At 39.1% G+C, this 23,908-nt stretch overlaps 1 protein-coding gene across 2 annotated transcripts in view; it reads left to right on the forward strand.

Moving 5' to 3' along the window:
* The window catches only part of crim1 (cysteine rich transmembrane BMP regulator 1 (chordin-like)), a 126,682-nt gene that overhangs the window by 48,804 nt on the left and 53,970 nt on the right, over nucleotides 1-23,908 (forward strand). For both annotated transcript variants that reach the window (XM_065288550.2, XM_065288549.2), the window contains exons 3-5: nucleotides 16,506-16,748; nucleotides 19,648-19,768; nucleotides 20,818-20,939. In XM_065288550.2, coding sequence (XP_065144622.1) covers nucleotides 16,506-16,748; nucleotides 19,648-19,768; nucleotides 20,818-20,939 — 486 coding nt within the window. The remainder of the gene's footprint in view (nucleotides 1-16,505; nucleotides 16,749-19,647; nucleotides 19,769-20,817; nucleotides 20,940-23,908) is intronic.

The following is a 23,908-nucleotide window of genomic DNA, read 5'->3' on the forward strand; positions in this document are numbered from 1 at the left end:
TTTTTTGGAAACGTTATTTTAAGGTTAAAAAAAACTCTTTGGTGTTGCTTTAAAACATTTGGAGTTAAAAAAAGTGCATCCATCCTTCACAGAAGTAATCCACATGGCTCCAATGGGTAATAAAGGTCTTGTGCCGGTAATCGATGCAATATTGTGCGAAAAAATCCATATTTTAAACTTTATAAACTATAATAATTAGCTTCCGGTAACGACTGCATCTTGAAATCACGCAATTCACAAGAGTCACTGCGTAACGTACCCATGGCAACGAATGCTACTTGGAAGTGCGAGGACATTTACTTAAATAACTCAAAATGTTTTAATCTGAAAGATGACGGGCATGTGTATCTCGGATTGCTTGAGGGTGAGAAATGCATGGGGTAATTTTAATATTTGGCTGAAGCATCCCTTTAATGACTAGCAATGACAGTGATTTATATTTTTACTCATACAATAGCAAAGAATAAAACTTTGCACTGTTAAAGATAATAATTGTGTATTGCTTTCGCCATATTTATAAAGAGTCTTGAGAAAGATGGTACCCACCTAGCCAGATCCTGAAAGTTTGTGAACCCCTGTACTAGTGTAATAGAAAAGTGCTATTTCTTTGTCCCTATAGTGGCACAGAACCACAAATTTTCAAAAGTAATGATTATTTTTAAGCAGGTTTCCTCAACACTTTAATTTTCTGTAATTGGTCAGATAACAGATAGTGCTGTCCCAGTATCCAATTAATGTATTGATTGATGTGTCTGAATTAGCCAAAGCAAATAGCCATCTTTGGATAGCACCACAGTGTTTAAACATTTAAGAGAACCGTAACCTACCAATGAATTGCTTATAATTGTCTCTGCAAGCTAAGATTGTGAAGATATTTTTTATCTATATGTCACTTTTTGTATGCTTCAGACGGTATATAAATGCACCGTGGGTGGTTTGCAGACAAGCTGATCTGAGGCTTAGATTAAATGCTTTCCAACCCGAGCCTCGAGGAGTCGTGCTGGTTGAAGGGTTTAGCTCGAAAGCACTTCTAAAAGATTTAATTTGGTTAACCAAGTTGTAGATGTATACCATATTCAGGTGCAATAATAATCAGCATCAGAACAAAAATCCCATCAGGAGCGCCAAATGAAGCGTGTGCCATACTGTCTCATTGAATTATTTTCATTCAGACCCAATCTAGAAATGCTTGAGATGCGGACTTTATTCCAGTTTGCGGTGCACTTGACAACACGACGTAACGCTAGCAGCTCAATAATGAACAAACAAACCAGCGTCTCAGCGGGACATGTAATCTAACACTCCACAGAAAAAGCCACTGATGGTGCTAATAGGAGCTCAGCATTGACAGACAGACATGCTGTTGTTTCAGACACTCCCTCCGCTGGGTGTTATTGCGCAGCGGTGGCCGGATTGTCACAGAATGGGGTCTGTGTAGAGGCGAGGAGCCACGCCTGGTGCCACTCCTCTTATATTCTTTCTAGCATTGTTCCTCCATCCATACATCTGTCAGGATCTGCTTACATCAGTCATCCCTTAGAAGTATTAAAGCTTTATCTACCAGATGGTCCTTCACATGACAAAGTGTACTTTTTGTTTACTTTTATCGCTTTCTAATGTGGGTACCCCAAAAAGCTGGTGCTGTACTTGTATGAGAAAATGGCCATAATCTTTCAGTGGCACTAAACTGACTGATATTTCCATTAGCGGACAGTAATGTTGAGCATATTGTATAGCAAAGAAGGCTGTTTTGCAAGAGGAAAGTAGGCACTTGGTCGGTGTTTGTGTCATTTAATGGAGAGCAAACTGCTCGCTGGGGTGTGGGTCTTATTCAGCTAAGGCCAGTTATCTGGCTGTAAAACCGCTCCCCGAACTCCTTTCAATTTTCTCTCTCTCTCTCTTTCTCTCTTTTGCTCACTCTCTCATCTCATTTTCTCAACCTGGCTATCTTTTAACCAGCCCCAGAGGAACTGACCTATAGGCTTATAACCTGGGTACATAAAACTCTATTTAGCATTATTCTAATAAAAACCCTTGAGCTTTTAGTGCATGTGTGTAAGCGTTAACCAAAGTGCTTCTAAACAAGGCTTGGTTGTTTACAAGAGTGATGACCAAAATCTACAAATCCACTTCTAAAAACATTCGGGAAATGACAACCACATTTTCATCAAATCCACGTTGCGTGTACAAAACCAAACTGCACAACTACTTTGAAAATGCAACAACGTCACTCTCTATTCAACATTGACAGCCTGTCTGAGGTGTGCGTCGTTTCTCTAGGAGTCACGGAGATGGAGGAATGTGTTTCATTGACTCATTCGTAAATTTTGACAACAGTGTCTCTTTCCACCACATTTGTTTTTACACTGGCTCTGCGTTTTCCAAGAGTAAAAGAGCATAAACAAAGCATAGCAAGTCTTCCAGCAGCTGTTTACTAAAAGTACATGAATGATAATGATGATGGCTATTAATTTACTCAAAAATAGCTAATGCAAAATTTGTAACAGTAAGATGCTAAAATGTTGCTATGGTTACTGTTACTTAACCTATTACAGGTTCGTGCGCTTTCATTACACGCTCACAAAAAGCGTTAATTTCAGAGATCCATACCTGCAGTTGTCACTTCCAAAACATTTGCAGTGACACCACCTGTCACACAAACTTAATAGTGTAATGGGTGCATTGTGTCACCTTTTTTGTTTTGTTTAAGGTTGTTTTCACATATGTTGGTGCGCACCGTGTTGCGACCTCGGAGCGCACCAAAATACATTGTATCATTTTTCAGTTAGTGCGGTCCGTGTTCACATATATATATTTTTTACTTTACTCGACATGCCGCACCGTACACCATGTGACAACGGTCAGCGCTGTCATTGGTCTCTGACAGCTCTTATCGTCTCATGACCACCCCCACGTTTCCACGACAACCAGCCTGACAGGGACAGCGCAGCTATCAAAATGTGGAGATAAACGATGCACGTCTTTGCGAAGTTTCTTTGCTTTAACGCGAAATTGCGTAGCTGTTCTATTAAAGCCTTTCTCACGGAGCCGTTTGCTAAAAAGCCCGTAATGTCACTATTTGTGTGTGGAGGACAGCTATGCATTTATAAAATCATCACCTCAAACGTAAAGGAGACCGCGAATCTCTATGCAACGGACCAGGATTGGCTTGTTTGTTGTTAACCCACAATATAACACCTGGCTCACGTCACAACGAAAGCCCAGGCTCAAACATGTGGAGAACTTCCTGTATTTGGTTCGGCCCGAGGTCCAGCAGTGTTCACACCACAGGTGGGTCGCCCCAGATTTCGGCAACAGCCGCTCCGAGACCACCTGTTTAGAGCGGTCTCGGAGCGGCCGTTTAGTGCGCACCCGAGTGCGGCTGTTGTGTTCACACTGACCCAAACGCACCGTACTCGGAGCGACACGTCATTTGGGCAGACCTAAACAGTGTATATGTGAAAACACCCTAAGATAATAAAATAGACACTTGGCTCAGAGACTAACGTTCTATAAATATATTACTACAATGTTGTCGTACCAGCCACCTAGTTAGAATTTTCTGTTTTATTTGTTGATTATTTGTTCATTTTAGGGATGAACCAAAATTTTGGCACCTGGAAATGTCAATGCCGTTCTGCCTCTCAGATTTCAGTGTCACTGCAGACGTTATCACAGCGCTACACAGCAAAGCGTGATCGTGACAGCTGTGTACAAATAATCAAAATGACACACAAGTTCTGTGTAATGCACCACTGCCTGTGATTGACTTTATGGTGTCTCTACCATCTGAGATCACGTGCATTGTTTCGCATGTTTGTTTGTTCTTAAGTCAAGTTCAAGTCTTTCTTTGAAATGCAACAGGCTATCAAATATAGTTGTTAAGGTTTATCGGGTTTGTCAGTAACTGATGAGGAAGTGCACAGTTTTCAGTAACTCATGCTGGACTGGTACAGTATGTGTCATGTGCTGATCACTGAAGCCCTTTTTTGAGCCAAAGACTGTGCCTTGCCTGTTGCTTTCATTAAAATGATTATCTATATTAATAGTTTTTAAAAAAATGTTTGATTATTTTATTGGTTTGTAGTTATTTATTTATCTATAATACAACTCAGATTCATTAAATGTATGTTGTAAAAAACTTTCAAATTAAAACAATTATACAATTTTGATTCAGTTTCGGCCTAGAATTGTCATTTTTAGTGCATTAGTAGTTAATTTCGTAGTTTGATAGTAAATTATGGTAATGATTGTTAAAATGAATCTTGCATCTTGCAATTTGATTGCTATTTAAATCATTTTACAATTATAAAAACATTTAATGCTGGCGAAATAATTCATGGAAAATATTAAGTAGCACTGTTAATCTTCATTAAGAAAATCACAAATCTTTAGTTTTTGTATGGCTCCATGGAAAAAATTGCTCCCTTGTATAGAGTTACCACAAATCCCGTTTTAGGCAGTATTCGGGGTAAAGCGTTAAGATGTTTCTCACCTCAGCGTGCAAGAGCTCACCAAACGCTTGAAATTGGTTGCCAAAGAAACGAAAGCTGGGGACGGGGAAGTGTTGCCGTGTCTATATGAAAACCTCAATGATGATTTTGATGTGCTAACATCACTTCTGAGCATAAAATGATTTATATAGAAGATGTGTATTATGTAACAAAAGTGTGTAGTTTGACTTAAAAGAAGTCAAACATATTCCCCAGTCATCTTTTCAGATCTACCTGCTGATTATACTGTACACACAATATAGATGTGACCATTAAAAGCTCTCCTAACCAGGTTTGTGTAATGGGCTGGTTAAAATGTGTCAGTGGATTCTCAAGGGTCTATGATATTGTGTAGGAGATATCTTTTTGCACTCAATCCCTGGTAAGTAGTGCTGGTAGTGAGTCATTAGAGAGACGTATCAGTGTTTGATGTAACAGTTTGATTTTATCTCGCTTATGCTAATTCTTTATCCAGTTTGAAATATGATCTCAGCCTTCTTTCTTTACACCTTTCTATGTTTTTTTTTAACAAAGGCATCTATATCTTAAAAGAGTGCATGGATAGACAGACAGATTGAAAATTTTTCATAAATACTGGATATTTATTTTAAATATATTTATAGTTAACATTTGATTTTGGCCAAAATTAGGCTACCTTTTAAAGCGTTATCATAGAGGGTGTTCCTATGCCCTAAAATGCCATCTACGTAGGGATGTAGTTTCAAGTAAGACTTAATGCGCTTTAAATGCATTCTGTGTACAGATGTGCCTTAGTTCTTTCAAAGCAGCTTCCATCAGTGCAAGAAAAACACGAACCGTCTCAAATCATTCCTCGCTCTTGTTTGCCTAAGGCTGAAAAAGCTGATCTCTCACCTTCCTTATTTACATTTCATCAAACCACTGTCTGTCGTTTTGCATTTAAATGGATTTTCAGCACGGGAAAAGAAAAAAATCAGAGTTTGACTGATGTTCTAAATTTATATTATATGATAAAATGAGTCGCTTTTATGGTTTTTAGCATCATGATCCAAGGACAGAGTTTTCCTCTTGGCATACTGTATGGTCATATGTGGAAGCCTTAGTTTGGTAAAGCACTAGAAATTGTATAAAGCTCTCTTAAAGCATATTTAACTGCAATATCCGATGATACAAGTGGTTGATATCATTGCAAAAAAATGAGAATTGATAGGAAATGTTCCCAACCATCTACAGTTCGTGACATCTACAGTATTTGTTTAGCTAAAAATAGTACATTCTGGTCCATATTGCTTATTGGCCAATATAGTTTTCCAGCTATGAGAAAATGTACCATTATAAACAGCTTTGACATAAAGCATCTGTTTACCTACATATCTGTTGTGTCTATCACCGTACACCCTGCAGTTGTAAACATGCACTGTTAGCATAAAGTTTTAATGTTTATATTTTATGTTACTTTCCATTGCAATCTGGCAACAAATGCATTCACTAATACCTAACGTTTCAATGTTTACATTTACATTTAGTCATTTAGCAGACACTTTTGTCCAAAGCGATTTAAAAATGAGGTAAACAACAGAAGCAATTAGAGCAACACAAGAACAGCAATACATAAGTGCACTAAAACTAGTCTCATCAAGTCTAATGGGGCATTCACACCAACCTCGGTAGACAGGGTTTCCGCGGGGTTGTAAAAAGTAGTAAAAGGTAGTAAATTAAATTATGCCAAATTAAGGCCAGTAAAAAGTAGTAAAAAGTAGTAAGCGTCATCTGACGAGGTAGTAAATTTTCGATTGGAAATTAGTTCAAATCACCTGCATATCTGGGCAAATAATCAAAGATCTTTCATCTCTGGGATGTGATCAAAGCCTGAAGTGGAGCCAAATCACGTTCCTCTCTCCGCTGTAAGCGTTCTGTAATCACTACGGACCGGATCCACTCCGGGTTTTCTGACTGTATCACGTTAAGCTGAGGTAAAACTTTTTCAGCTAGCATGGTCAAACTTATAATGCAGGAAGGCTCCGATGTTTTGAAGATCGATAAAGGTGTAAAAGACGATTGACTTGGCTTAGCGAAATAATGAAGATTGGCAAGCCTTTCAGTTCGTGGGATAAGAAAACCAAACAGGTAATTGTGTGTCTTTGCACAGTATGACTAACGTAAGGGGTCCTGTATTTTGGGGGTAAATGATTTCTCACGTTACTGATCATCCGCGGCACGCTTTTACATGCTATGCTGATATAGCCAGTGGCTGGTACAACTGGTTTGTTTAACTCGTGGGTAAACTTCATGTGGATCCACAAGAACCAAGAGGCAGATGACATCCAAATCCTGTGAGAGCGATTGACGAGGAATCATAAGAGGAGACTGCTTCCGAAATGCTCTCGCGGGACTTTGATGTCATCCACCTGTCGGTTCTTGCAGTTGCATTTGCGTGTGGTCACAAAAACGTAACATTTGTACATATATTTAAGCACAGCAGTTTAAAAACAGGTGATTTTAAGCCATTCAAACACAAACAACAGTGCGTCCGCAGTTTCTGTGTCAGAAGAGCATGCAAGCCGCGCATTCGATTCTCATTGAGCATGTGTTGTGAGTATTTTTGCCGCTTTATTGGCCTTAAATAACACATATGCCTCAAAAATCCCGTCTTTGCAAATATCCTCATATAAACACGACCATTTAGGTCTTAGGAGAAAGTAAACAGCAGAAACATTGCGCATAAACTAGCAGATCAGCGCTGCCTCTATTGTAACATAATAATTTGTTGAGAAATGTACAGTCATTCAATTAACAACTGTCACGATGGTTACAGACATCCTGTGCGATTTCTACACGAGTTTGACTCGAGTTACTCGTTCAGGGTTTATATTCATACATAACGTTACTGTATTAGAGCTGTGACTGTAAACTGTTGTGTGAACAGAACAGACCCTGGATTATTCGTTTATGTGTACTGAATAATATGATATTAAAAAGTTGTATTTGTTCACATTAGTAAATGCATTATATAACAAACAAACAATGAAAAATATAGAGTATATAAGCATTAATTAATTCTTGTTTATGTCATTACAGTAATTGACCGTGGTTCATGGTGCATTCACTAATGTTAACAGTTTCAACTTTGATTAAAAAATTATTAGTAAATGCTAAAATAAATACATTTACAATTAATAAATAATTAATAAAACAATCATTAAAGGTGGTGATATTCATGTTTTCTTTTTATATAGTGAGTTATCTAGCTGTTTCGCCTTAATCTGAAATGCCCTGCAAACTACAGCTACCTATATGCCACATGAGACTTCAATATGGAATTTATGGCAAAAAATCTCCCCTTAAAATGCTATTGGTCTCGCCTACATAAAGTGTTAGGTAAAGGAATATGACTTGGCCTGAAAAATATTTCAGTCAGAAGAATTTTTTCACTTTAATTCTTTTTTTGTATGTTATATATGTCAAAATCTGTGTAAATAATAGAAAGGTCGCTGATTAACACTTGCAATTCAGTGTCGTGATGGTTTTAAAAAATATTCTGAAGGTAGTAAAAAAGGTAGTAAAAAGTAGTAAATTTAACTTAAGGATTTCTGTATAAACCCTGGGTAGAGGCGGCAAGTTGGATGCTTGAACATTTAAGTTTACCTGCTTCATTCGCGATTGAAAGCCCTCGTGAAATTCTAGTCATTCCAGACATCCATGCGGAAATTGGCGTCATGGGAGGGCCTTCTGCGACTCTGCTGAGACTCCGCTCGCTTCCTTTAATTCACGTCACTACTACAGCAAAGTCGTGATTGGTTAACGCGTTGCGGAAATCCGCCGAAGTTCAGATTTTTCAACTCGCGCGTTTTATGCAACAACGCTCAATTACCGCGCGTACCGCGCCGCAGGATGCCTAATCGCGTCTTTGCATTGACATAACATGTAAATCCCTCCGCTTGCCGCCTCAGCTGCGTCTGGTGTGAACTCTGCATAATACAGTATACATAGCCAAGGGTTAGTTAGTATTTTGTTTTTCTTTTTTAAGGAAATGTTCAGATAAAGATAAAGATGGAAAATAGACAAAGCTCTGAATTAGTAAGTGAGGTGTTATTAGCACATCCACAACCTGGCAACTGTATGCATTACACAACCTACTTAAAGTTACACTGTTTATATTCTAAGGGGGCATGCACACCAAAGCTTTTACGCCGGCGGCTGGCACATGTTTTCATTGCAGTGGAACCGTGGCGTTTTTCAAAAAAGCCACCAGCTGGCAGTTTTTTTCCACGCTGAACGTCAGGGCTCTGTGGTTTTTTGCGCTGAGGACCAAAAGTTGAAAAATATTAAACTTTGGGTGAAAAGCTCAGCCCATCAATGTAATTCCTCACACGGTCATACAATCACAGTGGAAGAGGGGTGGGACAAATATCACAATAACCAACCGGCACATAGTACAACGACTGATAAACAAACCATAAGGATCACAGCAACCAAAGCGCTCAGCTGAAGAAAGCTGACAGTTGGCTGAAATAAAGCGGTCTGCCAGGTGTTTTCAGACGCGTAAAAAAGCTTTGGTGTGCACGCCCCCTAAGTCTACTTGCAGAATTGCACCTTGAAATTTTATACATTAAATGGTTTATATCATATTATTCTGTTATTTATAAAGTACACTGTTAACATTCTGAACTTGTTTATCTTCGTGTAATTGTGGAGTTTACTTGAATTTGATAACAGTTGAAGGTTACTCAAGGTAACAAAGGTGTTTTGGGTGCATAAGACAATAGAGGATTAGTAGCACCCAGTACACCTGTTAAAGCTCTCCATAGCAATGTTCCTTTCTGAATTATCGGAGCTGTCTGCTTGTTTACCTTCGGTTTGTTGTGTTTTATTTATTCTCCAAGGTTTTCCTCTGGTGCTTTCTTGGTCTTCCTTATTTCTCTGACCACATAGGATTTTGCAGATTTCAACGGCTCTGTGGAATATCAAGTAATGACTTTACGGTGCCAAGCCAACCTGCTGCTCTCAGCCAGAGCCCTGTCTCCATCAATGACTGCTGATTTGATGGTGTGCTTTGAAGAACAGTATTTCTATAGGCAATAATTATCCGCTGTGGGTCTTTTCATCGCTCAAAATTCCAATCTCCATACAAACTAGGTTGTTACAATCAACGTCTTAACATCCTTTACCAGAGTTTCAATCTTTGATGCAAACCGTGGAGATTACCTGCTTGTTTAGCGTCCTAAGACATGGTCACATTGTCCCTCACCGTGGTGAGTGGCCGAGAACACAGCGTTCTGCCGCCTCTCAGAAGGTGAAGGTATGCCTAGGGGTCGAGGCTGCTCCCAGATTGAATTTTATATGTAACAATCTGTTTACATCTCTGCAGCAGATGCCTGGCAACAACATCCATGTGATGAGTGGCGAGCATCTGTCATTGTCGTCAAAAGAGAAATCACAGCAAAGGCACAAATAACATCGGGCTGTAGCTCTGCTTAAGAGAAGGCGATGTTTTTTTCTCACTTTTTCTTTCATCACACTAGCATTAATCAGACGCATTAACACGTAAACAGAGAGTACTACAGTAGCGCCTTGGTGATGTCTGTGTGTTTTGCTGTGTTGACTTATATTTTTTTGAATAAATCAGCAAGGAAGCTTTACTTGATGTGAGTGCATTTCATTTGATTTATTACATTTTGTTTTGGCAGACATTCAGCAGGGTGAAAAGAAACAACTGATTAAAAGAAAGCCACACCTGCTAATATAAACAATGGCGAAATACAACCAATTAAAATACATAAAAATGTATTATTCACACATCCACAATCTTGCAATCAGTGCATTCTAATTGGTGGATTAAATATTTTTCGTTTATACATGGGTCGAAGTATTCTGCCATTGGATTCAATATATATATTGAGGAGCTACTTTGACTGAAATAACCACTCGTTACAACCGAGGTATGCAGCAAAGCATTTGTGAAGCCACAACACCCTTGAGGCAGATGGGCTACAACAACAGAAGACCGGGTACCACTCATCTCCACTACGAATAGGAAAAAGAGACTACAGTCTGCACAAGCTCACCAAAATTGGACAGTTGAAGACTGAAAAAATGTTGCCTGGTCTGATGAGTCTCGATTTCTGTTGAGACATTCAGATGGTAGAGTCAGAATTTGGCGTAAACAGAATGAGAACATGGATCCATCATGCCTTGTTACCACTGTGAAGGCTGGTGGTGTAATGGTGTGGGAGATGTTTTCCAGGCACACTTTAGGCCCCTTAGTGCCAATTGGGCATTGTTTAAATGCCATAGCCTACCTGAGCATTGTTTCTGACCATGTTCATCCCTTTATGCCCACCATGTACCCATCCTCTGATGGCTACTTCCAGGAGGATAATGCACCATGTCACAAAGCTCAAATCATTTTTAAACTGGTTTCTTGAACATGACTATGAGTTAACTGTACTAAAATGGCCCCCACAGTAACCAGATCTCAACCCAATAGAGCATCTTTGGGATGTGGTGGAACGGGAACTTCGTGCCCTGGATGTCCATCTCACAAATCTCCATCAACTGCAAGATGCTATCCTATCAATATGGGCCAACATTTCTAAAGAATGCTTTCAGCAACTTGTTGAATCAATGCCACATAGAATTAAGGCAGTTCTGAAGGCGAAAAGGGGGTCAAACACAGTATTAGTATGGTGTTCCTAATAATCCTAGGTGAGTTTATATAAGATGACTTATTTAGATGGCACAGGTCACATTTACCGTCTAAGGCTCCGTCTCAATTTATCCAACAATGGACCAGGCCAAGGGTCAACAAAATTTGCGCGAGAGCAAATTCAAAAGCTATTTATTTATAGCAATGCTCTCTTGAGAGAAGGAACACATAATAGCTGACACTGAAGGACAGAGATAATGATGTGTAGGGGATTGCCAAATATTTTGAAAGCTTAAAATTAGTTTTAGGATAGAAATGGCAGAAGATGAAAGGGATTAAAGAGCTTTCGGTTTTGGTGTATACTTTAAACTGCAACTTAGAGACCCATATCAAAGTGAATTTAAATAACTCTTATACTGTTATTATATTTACTATATTCCATGTCTTCTGTAAATTGGTGTCTTCTGTAGCTCAACAGGTAGAGCACTGCGGTTATAGGTTTGATATCCAGAAAACACACAACTGTGTTGTGCAAATGCATAAATGTGTCGGAGACAATGGTGTATTGGGCAGTGCTTCAACATATAGCGCAGACACACTTAAAAAATCCATACATGTAAATTAAGCATGTTTTGCTAGACTAGTAGCATGTCACTGTCGTGATGTTTTGTCTCATTAGGTGATTGTTGCATGTCCCGTTTGACACGTCACAGTGTTGTTTATTCTCAACCTGATCACATCTCCGTTATGAAGTCAATTCACATTCAGGTGGCATTTACCTGCAAATGAAAAAAACGCTCATAATTGTCATAATTTTTGTAAAATCCTCGGTGAGAACAAAAAGCCTGAGCACTTGTATAATGACACATAAACACACAGTGCTTAAATATGAGAAGCTTTTCAGAGACGTGTCTGTCTTCTCCACACTTATTGTGATATGGCATTATTGTTCTCTTTCTTTCTTTGAGGTAATTACAGCCTCTCTCTTAAAAAAGGAGCGGCTCTATAGTGGACTTTCTGCCACATGCCGTAGTTTCTTTGTGAGATATTTCTTTGTGAATATTTTAAATATTTTATGTGTGATTGTTTCATGGCTTGACTACATCTGTAATACAGTTAGCAAGTAAATTAATCAGTGTCTTGGTGGTGCGTACGAAGTATAACCTTAGTCAACAAAGTCTGTGGTATTGCTGATTTTGCTATGCGATGCATTTTCCTCCTTATTCATCAATTGTTTGGACATTATATGCTTACGGTACATTTCTGAAGGAAGAGGTCTGCACATTCTTACAGTGACATCTGAAAGACATCTGAAAGAGAAATACAATTTTGTAATCAAATACATACACTGATAATATACAAAAAATTATGTCGCAGAATAGGGCTGCACGATTCGGAGAAAAAATCTAATTGCGATTTTTCTGATCAAAATTGCGATTCGCGATTTAAAGTGCGCTTTATTAGTATATAATAAAAGAGCTACATCCAAGTTTGTTGTGGTGGTTTTAATAGCACCAAAGAAAGATGCTGTGCTACTGTTTATTTAAAACCTCTTAAACATTGTGCCAAGTTGTCTGCAGGACTTTGCTCTTCTGCAGACAAACTTTTTTTTTTTAAATCTAAGAACATTAAAAAAATACAATTTAACACAAATTTATTGAAAGTTTTATTTAAAATAACATATAGGCCAATGTGTTTTGGCTGTCACTACAACAATGCTTCTGACAAGCAAATGTTTAGTTTTTTCTTTTAATCATAAGACTATACTCATCTTGTTTTACTTTTCAGGCATCTGTAATAAATGTAAATATATTAGTTATTAGAATCTATGATTTAACATAAGCAAAAAATACAAATAAAACACTGCACAGTCCTCACTGTAGGATTTTAAATGTGGAGCTGCAGAAGCTTGTTCAGTTAAGAGTAAAGGGCGATTTATAGTCGTGCGTAGGTCCTACGGCGTAGCTACGGCGTAGGCTATCCGTAGCCTGTGCGTAGCTCTGCGTAGCCTGACGCGCACCTCACAAAATTTCTAACAGCGCGTCGGCTCTACGCGGACCGTAAGCGCTGTGATTGTTCCACTAGAACCCCTCCCGTCAGGTAAAAAAAACTGCGTCATACTGTAGGTATTTCCGTTTGAGACGGTGAAAACAAAGATGAGCCAAGTTGAGGAGTGATTTAACTCAAACTGAAACATAAGTCGCTGTTTATTTACTTCCATCATTGCTGGTCTTCTCAAATTATACACAACAAGTTGCTATTTCTTCTTCGTTTGTGGGTTAACTTGCTTAGCTTCTTCTTCTCTGACGACTTCTGCTGCTACTGTGGTTACACGCGTGATTACTGCCAACCAGCGGTTTCGCGTGTGTTTGCACGTCGACGCGGACGGCGACGCACAAGTATAAATGAAAACCGACGCGGAATCTACGCCGTCGCTGCTACGCCGTAGGACCTACGCACGACTATAAATCGCCCTTAAGGAGTGATTTTAATTTTTGGTGTGTAATAAACATTTCTGACACAGAAAGCACCAGGTAACTGTCTGTCACTTTAAGACACAAGACAGCTTTAAAACTGCTCTGCTTCAATATACTGATAATAAACATCCAGCTGTTTATGTTCACTTAGACAAGAAAGAAAACTTAAGTTTAGTGATCACGCGTGTGCTGACTGCTCTCTGTGTGCGCGCTTCATGAACCCTCGTGCCTGTAAATATTCAAAGCGGTGCAGATGTGCGCGTGCAAGAAAGTATAATGTACCTCTTTCGTCTGCTGTGTCCCAGGTTTTAATGAAAGCTGCTTATAGTCTGATGAGGTGCTTGTCATTGTTTGCGATGCATGACGAGAAACGGACGTATATACACATTTCTTTAAGTCCAACATTACACAAAAGGGAAATGTTTTCGCACATTTCTGTCCTTTCATTTGCCGGTTAATGCGTAATAATGGGTTTTTAAAATGACTGAATCCAAAATCTGCCAACTTCATGACATTCCGCGTTGTGCAGTTAATTCCATTTGTATGCGTGTAGTCAGCAGCTCAGTGTTAATGCACTCTATTGGCTTAAACTGCCTCAAACGTAAAATGCACATGAAGCGAACTGTCAAAAACTGCGTACTAGATGATTGTTATATTTGATAGTTTTGAATCGAAATAATCGCAGCTCTTGCGATTCGAAAATCGCATCCATTCACATCGCGATTTCGGTTTAAAAACGATTAATCGTGCAGTCCTACTGTCCAAACAGTTTTATTCCCCCTTAAAGGAAAGTGAATTGTAATCAAATGGCGATTTTCCATTGCATAGCACCCCACGGTCTGGTTTGGGTCAGGTCGGGTCAGCTCACTTCACTTTGGCTTGGTTAGCTTTTCCATCGAGTTTAGTATCACTTCGCAGTGGGAGGGATTATAGGCGTGTTGTTATATTTGGGCTGCCTACTGCTGTGACATCATACAAGTGAGAGCGTCGTTGTATATTCCCATACGTTTATTTATTTCTCAGTCCACCACAAAATTAAAATTGACCACCACAAATAGATGTTTGCACATCGCGTTTATCACTACCTCTGTCTCACATGACAGTTTCTGTACAAACACCCGTGGCATCGGTCAAAGCACTCCGCTAAGCCTCATTTAAGTTGCATTTAAGCATAAATGCGGACGTGCTGGTTGCAAATGTGCCGCCACACACTGCAAGTCTGGAAAAAAATTATGGTGTTCCTGATTCTCAACCTGTGGATGTTTTCATCGCTAAAAGGGAGTTTGGGAACTTACAGCAAAGCACAGATGACAACAGGTTTACTCGAGACAGCGCAAGCTATCATGAAGGTAAAGCTAATCTTTTACATTATAGCGATGACACTGGTAGTGACGATTCTCTCAGACCAATCAGTGATCACGTTTTGGTATCAGCTCGAGTCGCTTGGAACATCTACTGAGGTGATACTAAAAAAAGTATTGGGTACTACGTACTGCACCCAATGGAAAAGCCCCAAAAAGTTAGCTGACATGACCCAAACCAAACTGTGGGGTACTATGCATTGGAAAAGCGCCAAAAGTCAGTCAAACACCAAAAAGGTTAAAATGTTTCAAATATCTGTTGTACCACATTTAATATAATTTGTTGTAATGTTGTTTTCTAGACACTTTTGGGGCTCCATCACAGTTTTCTCTCTGTAAAAGCGTTCAGTATTTGCTTTTACAAATACCGCCATGTTAGCTCCATTGGCTTTTAAATGCAATAGGATATAAGACCCAAAACACACCCACAACTCATTAAAAGAACAGGTAGTACCCTTTTCCGCCATGCACCTGGCACCTTTTAAACTGGCAAAATTGGATTCGGACACCCTAAGTGCATGTGTGGCATGTGCTTCAGACCATGAGCTTAGTTTGTTTAAATAGGGCTCTTGGTCTCCTTTTATGTTTCATGGGAAAACTCAAAACAATCTCATACGTAATTTGTATTCGTACGACCATATTCATATGTTTTTGTTTGATGTTAGGTGTGGGGTTTCATTATTGTTTACTCTATTAATCGTATGTTTTTGGACAATTCAATTTGTACGAATTCAAACTCATTTGCTAAGATGGAGCGGATGGTTTGTTTTTATTTATTTTATTTGGTCTCAACCTGCTGTGTTTACATATTATTATTATTGGTGCCTGCGTTTTAACATGTAGCGTTGTGCCTGGAGTGGTTACATCACCTCTCCTCTGAGTGTTATCAGACAGCACACAAGCAAGAGCAGCATTACAGCACTCCAGCCGCTTCTCTCCCGCTGACATTTGCCGTTCATTCACATTCACATCAGCATGAGTTTTCTTTTCTGTGGATCTTTTTATGCCTCTCCAGTACACCTTTTCAATTTCTCCGGCTTCATCCTTTGTTAGGCTGTTGTTGTCTTGTAAAGGACGAATAAAAGCAATTATTCCTTCAATGAAGGAAGGTCAAATTGAATGTTTTGAAAAAAAGTTGGACTTTGGCCTGCAATATTCAGTTTAAAATGTCGCAACTGTGGTACCTGTGCATGGTTTTTCATTTAGTTATTAATTAATGCTTTATTACTGTAGGTTACAAGGAAGAAATCAAAGTTATTTTACAGTAGGTTGATTCAGTGGTTTTCCCTTGAATAGTAGGGACAAACAACGCTGTTTTTTCCTTTGCACCGTTGCAATACGTGCCAAACTAATGTACGGATTTTTGCAAATTCAATCTGGATATTGGCAAAAAATTGGGATCAATTATAACTATTACATTTTGCCAAAAAAAAAAACTCACATGGTTATGGCAGATGCCACATGTTATTTTGGATCCTGAATATATACGTGGAAAGAATGGCTATTTGCCTGATCATCACTAATGTTTACTTTGTACTTTTCTCTATAGAGGAACGACCAGACTGTTCCAAGGCGAGGTGTGAGGTGCAGTTTTCTCCACGCTGCCCTGAGGACTCCATATTAATTGAGGGATACGCTCCACCGGGTGAATGTTGCCCTCTGCCCAGCCGCTGCGTGTGCAGCCCAGCCGGGTGTTTACGGAAAGTTTGCCAGCCGGGGCACCTCAACATCCTGGTATCCAAGAGCTCAGGCAAGCCTGGGGAGTGTTGTGACCTCTACGAATGCAAACCAGGTAACTGTGAGATAAATGAGTCCATTGTGAAGTAGGTTATTGTGTTATGTGTGAATGAATAGAGTGTCCCTGCTGATAAAACACTACTTTAATTGGTCTTAAAGGAAAACACCACGGTTTTTCAATATTTTACTATGTCCTAACCTCAACTTAGATGAATTAATACATACCTATCTTTTTCAAGGCATGCACTTTTAATCTTTGTACAGCGCTTCTTGAATCTCTTAGCATTTCGCCTAGCCCCATTCATTCCTATGGCTCCAAAACAAAAGCATTTTATTTTGTGCCACCATATTCGTGTAACTACTCATGTAACAGTCTTTAAATAGGGAAAACATGGAAGTGTTTGGTGGCTTATAAATTCATCCCTGTTTGGATCCTATGGAATGAATGGGGCTAGGCTAAATGCTAATACATTCACGAGGTGCTATACAAATATTAAGTGCACGCATTGAAAAAAGATAGGACTGTATTAATTTTCTAAGTTGAGGTAAGAACATTGTAAAATATTGAAAAACTGTGGTGTTTTCCTTTAAAGCAATATTCCTATCAGCCAATCAGATATATAGGATTAAGTTTAGATGCTTATGCTGCATGCAGACTACCAGGGGTGCGTTTCCCAAAACTATTGTTAGCCAAATACTGTTGTAAGTTTCATCGCTACTGATAAAGTTCAACAATTTGGTGTTTCCCGAAACCATAGTTCAAACGAACATTCGCAAGCTGCATCGCAAACTTGTGTCGTTTGAACAAAAGCTCTTCACCTGTGGTATGAAGCATAGTTTCCTGTTATTATAATATGTAGACGTTAGGGGTGTAACGGTACGCAAAAATCACGGTTCGGTGCGAACCCCGGTTTTGAAGCCACGGTTCGGTTCATTTTCGGTACAGTAAGGGAGAAATGCAAACATTAAACTGCAGGTTGTTTATTACTATAAACTTTTTTTTTACAATTTGTTTACACTTTTTTAAACACTTTTTATTAAAATATAACATATAAAATATATATAAAATGAAAAAATAATAAATAAAAGACTACTGCAAAGTTCTTTTTTACATTATTTTATAACAGTAGGTAACTCTTTTCTTAACCTTCTCTTAAACTTTTTCTACTAAAACCTTGAACTAACAAATTCAATTCCTGAATACATTTATGAACTATTAGCCTACATTTTTGCCACCAAAAATTTTCTGTTTTGATTTATTTTGGATTGTTTAACCTCACAGTATTGAACCATCTCTGTATAAAAATAATATTACTGCTCTATGTGTAACTGCATAGCAAGCAACATGATGATATACTTATTATACACTCATTTTGAGATTAGTGAGCTGCATACATAGCCATCTTTGATCTTTTGCACGTTTCTCCTAATCTTTGCTTGTGTCGTCAATGTAAGCTGTGACTTTACTTACGAACCCCTCCGCAGCTGAGTAACAGCTGAGTAAGCCCGGGTTACAGCTCTTCTCTGTCCCGACCAGCTGATCGCATTGTGACAATGATATGATTGACGTGAGGTGCAGATGAAAAATCTGATCACGCATGCCTTATTCTCGCTGTCACAGAAAGCGCGTCTCATGAATGCGTAGCAACGAAAGACGCGCATCCTCTCACGCATTTTGAAAGAACAAAGCAGCGCGTTGACACGCGTTTAACATGCGCTTTTAGATACGACACGTAAACATTTACATCAATAATCAAACGGATATACAACTAAGTAAATAAAAATCTTTCTGCGGGCCGAACTATGTTATATGTTTGACAGAAAACTTGCGCTGAACGCGGAGACTTCCGCCACTTAATATGTTCGTGCGGAAACCCACGTATTATGTTCCGCACAGGCGCACACAAAATGCATTCGGCCATTCGGTGCACGTGTGCACCGTGCCGAAAGCCCTGAACCGAAACGGTCCGGTTCGAATACACGTACCGTTACACCCCTACTAGACGTACGTTGAACATGCTTTTAAACAAAATAAGCAAATAACATGTAGTTCATTCTATACCCATTATTCTAAATATGTATATAAAAAATTACATCTTGAAGTTTGTAAACAGAATTAAGCGTTGTATTGGAAAATTGCGCATGTGCTTAAATGTACGAGCTTTAAGACCCTGGGGAATCCCCGGGAGGAGTGACATAAGAGGGAACTTGAATTAAATATCTTTATAAAATATTTTAAAAATAAAAAAATCATGGTAATAAAATTAGTCTTTCGATGCAATGTACGTTACTTACAGCAATAATATAACATTATCGATTTGAACAGATTAATTAGTACTCTACCTTGAACGTGACATCATCAACTATGTTGTTGAACCAACGTGGTTCTAACGACGAATGTGTGATGAAGTTACTATGTTTTGACTAGGTAGTTAGTTTCTCCAACTATGCATTGTACTAAGGTGGTTCAGGTGGGCCATTCCTAATTCTTGTTGTCCTAGAACACTAATAAACAAATGATTGATAAATTTCTATTGCAGTAAATGACAAAAGATGAACTCCATGTTTCACTACCATTGGTAGTCGCTCCTGAAAGTCGCTTATCATTTGTACAAAGTTGAATTTTTTTACTTTGTCACATCTCTGGACACACCCCATCTGGTTCCCACCAGTCACTGTGGCTCATTTTACTGGAAATCTACTTTGAATACACTTCAATGCTGTTTCATGTTGACATATGACACATATTTGTGCTAGCTGTTTCTGTTGTTTAGTTTTTGAAAGTTTTTATCTAGTTATTCTTTAACCAACAATACAAAAGAATTTAATGTGTGTTGAGCCTGAGGGATTATATTACAAGCACATCTTTTGCATGGATGAGAGTTTGATGAGGTGTGTTAATTGTAGGGTTTGATGATGAGTGATAAATGTTGTGTCTCTTGTTTTGTGTTCAGTGTTCAGTGTGGACTGCAGCACAGTAGAGTGTCCACCAGTGAAACCCGTCCAGTGTCCAGCTGACAGCTATGAGACTCAGGTCAGACTGACGGCAGATGGCTGCTGCAGCCTTCCTACCAGGTTAGCCTGTTACAACTGTCTCACAATCACAGTTAAGCTTTGGTTATGCTCGCGCTTTTGTCCGCAACGCAAGCCTCCACAGATCGCGCGCGCGTCTCACCAAACAGACGAGGCGTTATAATTGAAGCGCTCGCTGTTGCACTATTTTTTGAACCGCCAAGGGTCGACGCGAGCAATAAAGTCAAAAACAACCACAAAGTAGAGGATAGAAGAAGTCGTCCACTGGAACAACCCTGGTGCTTTTAACATTAGAGTTTGATATATAAATACGAGAACATGAATAAAACAACAATCTTTTATATATGTCTTTATTAAACATTATCATTTCATTAACGTTTTTACTTTACAAACAGTACAGAGATCTTAAGGTTTGTATTTTATTCCTCGTCCAGTGGTTCATTCAATAAAAATATAAGCCAAACATTCTGAATCTGTAAAATAATTCGTGTTTTAAACTGCAAAGTTTCCATACTTTACTTCCAGAGTGTCAAATAAATATATACATTGTTTTGCTTGGATTGATCAAAGAGATACGTCGCAAGCTTGCCTGCTCGGACAGAATCGCCTCGAGTTCGGTCATTTTCGGATGCGGAGCCGCTCGCAAAGTTACAAAAAATGCCGTGCACACCTCCACGCGAAATGGGGTCTTGCGCACCCAACGCGCACGACCGCCCACTCCACGTTGACGTCATTTTTGCCGCGCGCACCAATGCAACAAAGCTGGTTAATCAAAAATTACTGTCTCACACTCACAATTAAGGTTATAGGTTATTTCAGTTTATGAAGTTATATCTTTACACTTGTTTCATACCTACAGTTCAGGTTATACATAACCCGTCTTGTCTATGTTTGTCAGCACCGTATCTGTCCACAAAACAGTATTTTTCTCATGGCCTAGAGCATCTCTAAATATTAATATTGTATTATTTCAGCACTGCATATAATAACAACAAAGCATCAGGAGAGATTGTTCAGTTGTTATGAATTGGGTATGACAGCCCCTCCTCTCTCTCTCTGTTTCTCCTTCTCTCTCTCTCTCCACCACTCAGATGCGAGTGTTTGCCTGGCCTTTGCAGCTTCCCACAGTGCCCACCGGGGACTTCTCCTCAGGTTGTGTCCCGTGGTGATGGGACACCTGGGAGGTGCTGCGATGTGTTCCAGTGTGTCAATGGTAAGTTGTGTTTTCTGTGTGTGTTAATTAGTGTTTATGTGTATGTGCATTAGAGAGGTTGTCTAGTCAGTGGGCACAACCCTGCCGCTGATGTCATAGTGACCACGTTTAGCACAAGGTGATGATTATCCACAAGGCACACACCCAGATACAAAAATACACACTTTATTATACGTACACTGACACGTATCTCTCTTTTCGGCTTTAAAAAATCCAACTCTCAAGACGGAGTACATTTTGGTTAATTTTAGATTTTAATTTCGACTGGTGTAATAAACCATTATCAGTAGACTGTAAGAAGCTCTTTTTCTGCTTTTGAAAGGGAATCATTTTTTATCTTTTTTTATATGATTCTTATTAATTTTCCATTTGATTTGTAAATTTTTTAAGATCTCCGTAAGATTCACACTCAAAAATTTTATTCAGAAAGGGCCTGGACATGTGCTGGTTTAAGCAGGGGAACCTTCCGTGCCATGCATAATTTCAAACCATGACGTCTTAGTGTATAACCAACAGTAACCTTGGAAACGGTGGTCCCAGCGCTTTTTTTAGGTCATTGACTAGCTCCTCCCTTGTAGTTCTGGGTGATTTTTCACCTTTCTTAAGCCCGTTTCACACGGTACGCGGCAACTGCGAGTGTTTAGTTCTTTTTCAATAGGAGACGTGCGGAAAGCGGCAAAACGGGGACGGTTACAGAGGTGAAGCGGAGTTGGTCCACACGCCTTGCTCGTGCACCCAAAATTCTGTTCCTTCTCCGGACATGGTACTTCATGACAGGGGCCGTTGAAGATAAACATATTTGCACTAAATGCTGCACAAAACGCTTCCAATACAAGAGAAAAGCTGAAGCCGCGGGTCGATTTTGCCGCTTACCGCGTACCGTGTGAAACGGCCATTAGGATCATTGAGACCCCACGAGGTGAGATCTTGTATGGAGTCCCAGTCCGAGGGAGATTGACAGTCAAGTTTAGCTTCTTTCATTTTCTAATGATTGCTCCAACAATGGACCTTTTTTCACCAAGCTGCTTGCCAATTTCCCCCTAGCCCTTTCCAGCAAAGTGTCTTTGACCAGCTCTTTGGTCTTGGCCATGATATTAGTTGGATTCTGTCTGATTTATGGGGTGGACAGGTGTCTTTATGCAGCTAAAAACCTCAAACAGGTGCATCTAATTTAGGAAAATAAATGGAGTGGAGGTGGACATTTTAAAGGCAGACAAACAGGTTTTTGAAGGTCAGAATTCTAGCTGATAGACAGGTGTTCAAATACTTATTTGCAGCTGTATCATACAAATAAATAGTTAAAAAAACGATGACAATTTCAAAATGTCAAATGGTGTATGCCATGAAAAATATTAAATATTTGATCAACCTTGATGGCATGTAAGCATAATCGTAATATATATATATATATATATATATATATATATATATATATATATATATATATATATATATATATATAATAAATATTATATATATTTATTTATTTATGATTACGCTTACATGCTATCAAGGTGGATCAAATATTTAATATTCTCATTCATTGGTGCAATTGACGGTTACACCATTTTACATTTTCAGGTCCATTCAGTCTTAACTTTCATAAAAATGGTGCAAATACATTTTTTTATTGCATAAAATTAACATAAATACACTATGTGCATTGAAATAAACCTGATGGATGCTTTAAAAAAAGATTTTTTAATTTCTCATCTTGCCAAACCACATGTCTTTATGCCAAAAACCTCTGCCAAGTGCATAAAGACATCACCATAAGAAAGGCTCAGTTTTGAGGAGTACAATGAATATTTGACTAGTATAAATTAGTGCTTCAACTTCTTCAACATCTTAACAACCCTACAGAAATAGCGTTGTGTAACCACATGCAACACAATATTGTGATAAAACCCATGTCTTTTAGGTACACCTTAGTACATGGATTTTTATCCTAAACCGCAACAAACAGTAGGCCGTTTTGTTTCAATCACTTCGTTTCAATCCTGCAGCAACAGGGTGTCCTGCCCAACCTGCAATCTTATTGGTCCAAAAACCTGCTTCACATAACCTTTTTTAAACAAAAAATTTTGCTTAATAGAAGTTCATAGTGGACAGACAAATTGCCTGTTACGGGAAACTTGGTCCGATCTTACCTGATAAGGACATAGCGTTCGACCAACAGAACAATATAAGTACACGTTTGTGTATGGAAAGGAAGATAGGTCTTCTCAGTGACAAAGATCAGACAAAATGATCACAGTACATGTCTACACTGTCCACACATAAACACACACGCTCAACACCACTCACTGAGAAACAAAACCTGTGCCGATTCGAGAGGAAGAGGGAGCTTAACCCAACAGTCGCCTTGTGCAGGTGGCGGAGATCTTTCTCAGATGCAGTGACTACAGGGGACAGGTGGAACGAACCACAGGAAATTTGCACAAAATCAAAGCTGAAACATCGCCGTTGCACCACGCCACATGTCACACGTTTGGCCTTTTTCATTTTCCCATGTAGACAAACACAGACAGGGAGACAATAGAAATCAGGCACCATCCAAACACAAAAGCTCAAGTGTTAAGGTCTAAATAAAAGGACGTGAAAAATTCCACTTCCTCTCTATTTGTTTATTCCTTCCTGGTTTTCCTACAGCCAGACCTTGGGCACACAATACATGAAAGGCATAAAAACAGAGAAAAGGCGAGCGCTGCCCAAGGACTCGTTTTTTTCCCTTATTTGTCATTTGGGAGTCGCTCTCGTTTCAAGCACGTATGTATATAAACAAGGTGGCGCAAATAGCGGCGAGGCACGAGAAGCCAGGTTGTGTGTTATCTTCACGGCGGGCGGTGAAATTAGCCTTAGGCTGATTTGAGAACAAAGCGTAGAGGCCAGAGACGGACGCAGAGCATCAAAGCCCCAAACAGGAATACAGGCTAATTGAACATCTGGCCACCGGTGGTTGTGTACAA

Source organism: Paramisgurnus dabryanus, chromosome 17 (assembly GCF_030506205.2).
Source record: "Paramisgurnus dabryanus chromosome 17, PD_genome_1.1, whole genome shotgun sequence".
Lineage (NCBI taxonomy): Eukaryota > Metazoa > Chordata > Actinopteri > Cypriniformes > Cobitidae > Paramisgurnus > Paramisgurnus dabryanus.